Below are 9,020 nucleotides of genomic sequence, written 5' to 3' on the forward strand. Positions count from 1 at the left end.
AGCCTGACTGCTTCCCATAGGGGCAATGGAAGGGAAATAGAGGCACAGATATGCAGCTGGTAATCTTTTCTTATGGGAATCACAGAGGAATTATTTCTTCTTTCGTTAAAGCAAAAACTGTGGGCTCTAAACATGAAGTACTGGAGAAAAGCATGGATACAGGACACATAATAGACTGCACATCTGAGCAAGTATTTGCCCCGCTTGCCCACTATGTGAAAAGGGCAAAATCCTCTTCTAGCAACAAACTCAAGAAATCCATACTTAAGTTGCTGAATAGGCCTATTTTATTTGGACCACTGCCACAAAATCTAGCTAGGAAACTGCAGGTACGAATTGCCATGGCTGACTCACCAGAAAGTTTGTATTAAGAAACAAGGATTTGTTCATTGCTTTCAGTACTTCAAAGTAAAACACTTATTTAAACTTATTTTAACACTTATCTATCTAGATGTTTTAAGTTTTGCAGTGATTTTTACCATCACGAACAAATGCACATTTCAGATGTTTTGACAACCAGTAAATTTGAAGTTTCTCTCATTACACTAGGATCCCAAGCAACAATTAAAAAGTGACAAATAAGTGGATTTTGAGTTTGAAACTCAAGCAAACCAAAGCTTAGAAAACCCATCCTGTCATTTTCTTTAAACAGGCTCCTATGGCTATTGACTTTTGACTCAAACTCCTCAAGAGGGAATTAACTCAAATCATAACACTGCAAACAAGTGTTACTCTGTGCTATTCTGGCATGATTTCATAGCTTGCCTTTTGCTTACCGTATTGTAAAGTTTATCAAACTCTGCATACCGTCTGAAGACAAACCATTCATTTCTGCCAACTGAGACCAACACTTTGTAAACCTGTAGCAACAAAGACAAAGTTATTGCCAACAGCAAAGTTTAATAAAACCTCCCAGGTTTTATTAAAAACTACTAAAAACTACTACTAAAATCTTGTAGTGGAAATAAGGGCAGGCTGTTAAATGTATTGTGTAAATGTTCTTGTTGAGCTATGTATTTCTTACAGCTAAATCACATAGACAGCAACACAAATGATTAAAAGAACAATTAGAAGAGTCTGGTATTTTACAGACTTTTTTTTTAAACACCAGGTAAGCAAAAACTAACACCAAAGCTGATTTAATGAAGTTTCATAAATTAGTTCATAGCCAACAAGAACACCTGGCCATCAGACAGTAGTCTATAAAAATTTGCTATGAAATTTAACAACTTGATAATTCATAATGAAGACTAATATTAAGGAAGTAAAGCATTTAAATACTGAAGATTGACTTCATGAAAACCTGAAGAGAAAGCACATATGGTAGGCAGTTATAAAGATAACTGTTCCTTGCAACATCTTGAATACATATTATAGTCAGGATCCTGGCAGATGACACAACTGTTCAGGGGAGAAAAAAAATGCTGCTGTGGCTGAAATACATCACTGGTTACATAATACACCGCATTGGGATCAAGGGAGGCGTAGCTGGAGCCTGCTGCCCAGTTCTGGCCATTCAAATCCCATGGCAGCAGAAGACTCCAGTAACTAGACAGATTGTCAGTCCCTGGCTTCATAAATCTGGTTGACAGCTGAGTGTCCAGCAGGCTTCTCCTGTCTCTCCTGCAACTAGCTGACCCCACTCCTCTACCTTCTTGTATTTCCAGAAGGAGGCTGGCTATTCCTTCAGGGGAGAGGATGGCCACAGCAAGGAAGTGCAGGAGGCTGCTAACTCCTGATGTAGAAAAACTGGACCAATGCCCCAGTGTCCCTCTGTCCTGCAACAGCAACTTCTCTCTTTTTAACTCCCGCAGTGGAAGTGGCACCACCATTAGTTCCTTAGCGGGAGATCTGCATTCATGCTACATTAACTGCTCGAATAAGCTCTCAGTCTTCTTTGGTGAACAGAGGAGGCTGTAGAGAAGCATCCAGTAGGATGCTCATGAGACTCTTCTTAGAAAATTAGCTTTCCCTTATACTGCTAAACAAGCGTTAGAATAAAACCTAGCTACAGACCTTCTAGAGCCCCCCTAGACTGTAAACAGCAAAAGCTTCAGCTGCAAAGACTTAAGTACTGTTCTCCTGAACTAGGTATCTTATACAGCAATGAATTCACTCCCCATGAATGCACGGCAGATCAATGCCAACAAGCTTAAGAAGCAGGCCACGGACGACAACTTAAATTAGCAGGACAAAATGCATAGACTGCAAAGTGCAGAGCCAAGCATAACTTAGGATTCAAGATGACAATTTACCTCCTTGGCAACCTCAAAGTTAAAACAGTTTTGCTCTCACAGTAGCTAGCTGCAGAACAATGACACAGTCAACATTTTTTACATGAGACAGCATAAAAACCCATATGAGGTCATCCTGTTCACACCATCACCAAAGCTCTTGCATACCCAACAAAGGAGAAACTGCAAGTTCAACAGTTATGGAAGCACTGACAGGTAAGAACACATATGATATCTATAAAGAAATTTGTAAAACCCAAAAACATAACATGTCTTTGTGCTGTATTGCTAGTCTCAGCTACACCTATGTAATAATTTAGACAGATGTGCAACGCCTGTCTCTAGAAAGGTGGGGGAAGGAATCTAGCATTACTTAGATAATAACCTTTTCAAATCGAATTACTCTAAATCTAAACCAAAACTAGTCGCTGATAAAAGGAAGACTAGCAAAAACGTGGGCACTCTCTGGAAGGAAGTAGGAGACCTGGTTACCCAGGACGTGGAGAAGGCTGAGGTACTCCATGACCTTTTTGCCTCAGTCTTCACTCGCAAGTGCTCCAGCCACACTGCTCAAATCACAAAAGGCAAAGGCAGGGACTGGGAGAATGAAGAACTGCCCACCGTAGGAGAAGATCAGGTTCAAAACCATCTAAGGAACCTGAAGGTGCACAAATCCACAGGACCTGATGAGATGCATCTGCAGGTCCTGAGGGAACTAGCAGATGAAGTGCTTAAGCCACTATCCGTCATGTTTGAGAAGTCGTGGCAGACCGGGGAAGTTCCCACTGACTGGAAAAGGGGAAACATAACCCCCATTTTTAAAAAAGGAAAAAAGGAGGACCTGGGGAACTACAGGCCAGTCAGTCTCACCTCTGTGCCCAGCAAGATCATGGAGTAGATCCTCCTGGAAACTATGCTAAGGCACATGGAAAATAAGGAGGTGATTGGTGACAGCCAACATGGCTTCACTAAGGGCAAACTGTGCCTGACAAACATGGTGGCCTTCTACAAGGGGGTTACAGTGTTGGTGGATAAGGGAAGAGCAACACACCTCATCTACCTGTACTTGTGCAAAGCATTTGACACTGTCCTGCAAAACACCCTTGTCTCTAAATTGGAGAGACATGGATTTGATAGATGGACCACTCGGTGGCTAAGGAATTGGCTGGATGGTTGCACTCAAAGAGCTGGGGTCAACGGCTCGATGTCCAAGTGGAGACCAGTGACAAGTGGTTTTCCTCACGGATCAGTGTTCGGACCAGTGCTGTTTAACATCTTTGCTGGAGACACGGACAGTGGGATTGAGCGCACCCTCAGCAAGTTTGCCAATGACACCAAGCTGCGTGGCACGGTCAACACCCTGGAGGGAAGGGGTGCCATCCAGAGGGACCTTGACAGGCTTGAGAGGTGGGCCTGTGCAAACTGCATCAAGTTCAACAAGGCCAAGTGCAAGGTCCTGCACATGGGTTGCAGCAATCCCAAGCACAAATACAGGCTGGGCAGAGAATGGATTGAGAGCAGTCCTGTGGAGAAGGACTTGGGGGCATTGGTTGACCAGAAGCTCAACGTGACTTGGCAATACGCGCTTGCAGCCTAGAAAGCCAACTGTATCCTGGGCTGCAAGGAAAGAAACCTAACCAGCAGGTTGAGGGAAGTGATTCTGCCCCTTTGCTCTCATGAGACCCTACCTGGAGTACTGCGTTCAGCTGTGAGGCCCCCAACATAAGAAGGACATGGACCTGTTGGAGCAGGTCCAGAGGAGGGCCACAAAAATGATCAGAGGGATGGAACACCTCTCATACGAAGACAGGCTGAAAGAGTTGGGGTTGTTCAGGCCGGAGAAGAGAAGGATCCAAGAAGACCTTATGGCAGCCTTCCAGTACCTAAAGGTGGCCTACAAGAAAGTCGGAGAGGGACTGTCACAGGACACAGGGTAATGGCTTTAAACTGAAAGTGGGGAGATTTAGATTGGATGTAAGGAAGAAGTTCTTCACTGTGAGGGTGGTGAGGCACTGGAACAGGTTGCCCAGAGAGGTTGTGGATGCCCCATCCCTGGAAGTGTTCCAAAGCCAGTTTGGATGGGGCTTTGAGCAACCTGGTCTAGTGGAAGGTGTCCCTGCCAGTGACAGGGGGGTTGGAACTAGATGATCTTTAAGGTCCCTTCCATTCTATGATGAAAACTCCTACAACATAGGTAAGATGCATCCACACCTTGTAACATGTGGGTAAGTAAGGCAAAGCTTTGAGAAAGGAAAAAGGAAGAAAAAGAAACAGAATTCCTGAAACATCACCATCACAATCATCACCATAAACTATCTTCCCAGATACAGACAGGACAGGGCCCAGCTATTTCTGGATGCGATAGATTTCTTCACAAAAGTCACTGAAATTAAAAGGCTTCAACTCTGTTTTGGTAGCTCATGCTCCTGGATTAAACATTCAATTTGTATTAAACAAAGATAAGTAAAAAGGTAGGCTGTTTTCCAATTTCAAGAGAGCAACCATTGAGAAAGTAAGGAAACTATTTATTAAGTGTCAACAAAATAAAAAAAAAAAACCAAAAACAAACCCTCCACAAATTCCACAGGGCTGGGGACTAGTATTATACATCCCAGGTCTGAGACAAGGTTTCCAAATTTAATCAGACAAACAGCACCCTTGAAAGAGATTTCTTAATAAGCCTGTATATGACGGGAGTGTGAAGGGAGAAAAGGACAGGTCAGAAGAGAAAATTAAGCCTCAGACATTAAACAGCAAAGTGAGAAATCCAAAACAAAGCTATTTGACAAAACAGGCAAAAGAATGGCTCACTATACATAAGGATGGAATAGAAATTAATATAGCCTAGATATGGTCCAAAACAAGCAAGTATTTTGCTATTTTTATGAAGAAAGTGAATGCTCAATCTTCAGAAAAAGGGAGGACAGAGAACTAGAGTGGATATACATACAGGCTGGTTACCATGAATTAAGTGGAAGCAAAAAAACTTCCCTACCAGAATGCCTGAAAAATTCAAACACAAAATTATTTGTCAAGAAAAAAAATACTGGTAATAAACTACTGCATACATTTGATATATTAACAAAAACAAATCAAATATTCAATAAAAGGTTATGAAAATGCTCAGGAGGCATAAAGATTTCATCTCCAAAGACAAAACTGAAAAGTTTGACTTATCAGAATGAGGACTGCACAGATACATGATTATTTTAAAAAATGCTTCATCAGGGCAAGTGTGAGGGGAAAAAGAAAAGCTAGTAAAAGCTAAGTTGAACATACTCATCTTGTTTCCATGCCAGCATTAAGTGAGCCACTCTAAGGTTTGAGCTGGAATTCAGTTTCTATTCAGACCAGTAAGATTCTAGAATAGTCTCAGAAGCAGTAGTGATATATGCTGTAAGTGACAGTAAGGTGCAGGTTATACAAAACAGCCACCTGAAGTCTTTCCCAGCCTTTATCACTTTAACCTTTCCTTTCACCCCAAGGTTCTTACTGCTGTTTATGGAAATGGCACTAATACTGCCATCAGAAACAGACAGCTGTAACTACCACAGGTTTGTTAAGAACTGTTTCTCCCTACACCCTTCTCTCGCTCCCCTCCAAAAGCAATACTGACAGGCTCTAGCCATTACAACACAGCCACAGAAGAGGAGACAGAATAAAAGCACTGACAGACACATGCTGGAATTCCAGTTCCTACCATGTAGTGTGACCCTCACTTCTGTTATCAAATCCTAAAATAAATGCAATAATGCTCAAAAGCTTGGTTGTGAAAAGCAGTTCTTGTCAAGCTGCTAATTACTTCCTGATGCAGAAAGCAGAAGCTACCAAGACAAAAGTGTACCTCCACACAGCGCAAGCTGGGTTACATTCCTTCTTCCCCCTGCTCAACGCCCAATTTCTGAAGTTTCCTACACTCTTGCTTGTACAGCTTTCTAAAGGGCACACCCAAAGAAAGTGCCTTTAAGTTGCTAAGGTTGTCACACAGATCTTTAGGTAAAATGACCTGGAAATCAGAACACTAGTATGTAACATAAATGTACCACACTGGCACATTTTAACAGCAGAACTGCCAGCACTGAGGCAATGAAACAAACCTGTTTTGCTGAAGTTTAGACTTTCAGGAAGTTTTTCCTGCTAATTTGAGTTTCACATGCATGCAGCAGTTTAAAGTATTAGTGAAGTTCTCTTTTGCTTGTTCCCTTTACCAGCACATTCCTTCCCCAAATTACATCATGATACACTTGTAGAATCAAACAGCATTGTTGTTGTCCGAGGAAGAGAGGTGAAAAGGAAAGGCAGATATGTAATTCAAATTTGTGTTTTGTTGTATTCTTCAGACAGCAACTCAGTCTAAGGGTGTTTGCATTCCACATCTGAAGAGTGACTAATTCACTCAAAACCAAAAAACAAAGAAACAAAAAACAAAACCCAAAATTAAAAAAACCCCAGCAGCTTAGAGGAAGTCGTACAAGACCAATGAAATAGTTTGAGCTTTTTTTAAAGGAAGTATTATGATGCTGTCTTTATACCGTAGCATACATATAAGCAAAATAAAAATCCACGCCACACTACTTTATTTTTCAGTATGCAATGCAAAGAGTTTCCCCACAGAATGATAAGACTTTATTTCTAGAAAGCAAGTCAAATTGGGAGGCCAAAAAAGGAAGGGGAATGACAAGGAGTGGTAATGGGAACAGGACAGGAAACAACTCATAGGCATTAGAATCAGAAAATAGGAAGGCAGGCAGAAAAAAGGTCTTTCAGAAATTTGATGGTTTGTATTATTTTTTCTTTTACACAAAAAAATATAAAAGTATAATAGGGTATCTATGAAAAAATGGCCATTAAAAAAAACAAAACAAAAAAACCCAACCAAAACCAAATCCGCACTTTACTCCTTTACAGAATAAATGTTTTTACAAAAAGTCACGTAGGATGACAAATCTTCATCTCATTCAGTATCAAAACATTATCCCTACATTTGGACACTTATGTATTTTATATGAAAAAATGCTGCTATTTAGGGCAAAAATACCAGAAATTTGTAAAGCCAAATTGTTTTTACAGAAAGCAACACAGTTAAACACTGTAAAACATTCACAACTTTTCACACTGGACTATGGCCAGTACTCACAAGAGCAAGTGAACAGATTTCCATAAACCTGTTGAAAATAATACCAAGCTTACTAGTAAGAAAAAGAAAGTAGCAGTTCTAGGCAGTAATAGCCTATGCATTTGCCTACAGTGCTCACACTCTTACATACTTACAGTAAATCTTTTTTTCTTCTCTCTGTGTTCATCAGAGCTGGGAATGCTAACACTTGGGCAGCTTTCTTTGAGATCCATTGTATGTGTCCTTTTGACAAATTTGTTACAGGACCCTGCTTCGGGTCTTGCAATCAGAAGATCTCTTCAACGGTATTGATCCAAGATACGAAGCTTTTCTTGAGAAAATGTGAATTCCATCATGTAATCTTAAAGTGAACATAAAAGGAAAATTAAGTACAGGAACACTTAACTCACAGTGCTAAAACCTGTGTGACAAGAACTTTTCCTGGCAGGAAATGCACTTTAATATGCGCACATACAGCCATAATCATTACAATTTTGCACACTGTTTCATACTTGTGGTCCTTCGTTGTTTCACTGGAACGACTCACATTCTCTAAGGACACAAATGCACCCAAAAATTCACTGAGTTGTGTGGACATACTGGAAACAGACTTGGGCCCACTACAGACAATACTTTGAAGGAACAAAGATAGAGCACGGAGAAATAATAAAGATGACAACCTGGTATCAGACACCTGAGAAAAGCCACTAACACGTGCATTTGGAACAGTTAATTTCAAAAACAAGGGTTTTCAACTGCATGAATCTGTACCAGAGGGCATTTCAGATTTGTCAGAACATGCTGAGTGCATTTAATTATCACATCAGAGATGAAAGACAACATGAGAAAAAATCATTTTTCATGTGAATTTGAGAGGGACATGGGTAGCACCATGTGTCTGCCTGAATATTTACCTTCTCTGCCCCCTCTTCCCCCATAATTGATATACTTTGTGTTTAGCACAACAGTAAGGTTGTCCATACCCTTCAGTAGAACAGTTAGCTTCCTTGCAGAACTTGAGAAGGGCACAAGACAAGAGAGAGGATAAAACCATCAAAAAGGCAGAAAGCTTAGCATTAACTAGACGCCTCTTCACTCACTAAGGGACAGTATCCTCCACACCTGTCTTGAGCACAAGCAAATTGTTTACTGGACCCCACTGCAAACAACAGGAACTTCAGCACTGCCTAAGAGCAGCTGAAATTAAGGCTACGTAGCTACAACCCTCTGTTCAGGCCTGCATGGCCATCTGAAGTGTTTTAGTGAATGCAGCTCAGCTTTTAGAACACTATGTGTCTGACCAACTTACAAACATGAAAAAAAATTTTTGAAAGAGGAGACCTCAGTTCTCTTCAAAACACCCGGAGGAAAAAGGAGCGCCCAGTCCAACATTTAACTCCCTATTTTCTTAAAACAGGGAAGTATAAAAGTGAGCTGTATATTTCATATCATAAATTTCCAAAAAGCACAAACTAATCCAGTGCAATTCTGCTATTAGAGACACACCCATATTTATGTTGGCATGAAGGCCAAAGCCCCTGGAATCCACTGAAAAGATTTGTGCTTGATACCCAACTAGTCTCAGTCAGTCAGTTGACTATTTTTCTTGTTCTCAAAAGCCAAATCATCTCTCTGGTTCAAACTTCATGTTATTATTCCTCCTGTAGCCA

General features: G+C 40.9%; 1 protein-coding gene across 4 annotated transcripts in view; it reads right to left on the minus strand.

The window, feature by feature from the left end:
* The window catches only part of LOC104837045 (serine/threonine-protein kinase Sgk3), a 32,002-nt gene extending 24,195 nt beyond the window's left edge, over window positions 1–7,807 (minus strand). For 2 of the 4 annotated variants that reach the window (XM_010575908.1, XM_010575907.1), the window contains exons 1-2: window positions 7,506–7,806; window positions 777–860 (exon numbers count right to left, since the gene is read on the minus strand). In XM_010575908.1, coding sequence (XP_010574210.1) covers window positions 777–860; window positions 7,506–7,583 — 162 coding nt within the window. In that variant the 5' untranslated portion in view covers window positions 7,584–7,806. Of the gene's footprint in view, window positions 1–776; window positions 861–2,255; window positions 2,305–7,505 lie in introns of all 4 variants that reach the window. The other 2 variants (XM_010575909.1, XR_774894.1) reach the window with 2 other exon arrangements.
* Window positions 7,808–9,020: the final 1,213 nt, after the last annotated feature.

This window comes from Haliaeetus leucocephalus, unplaced genomic scaffold, assembly GCF_000737465.1.
Source record: "Haliaeetus leucocephalus isolate CR32 unplaced genomic scaffold, Haliaeetus_leucocephalus-4.0 Scaffold506, whole genome shotgun sequence".
Classification (NCBI taxonomy): Eukaryota; Metazoa; Chordata; class Aves; order Accipitriformes; family Accipitridae; genus Haliaeetus; species Haliaeetus leucocephalus.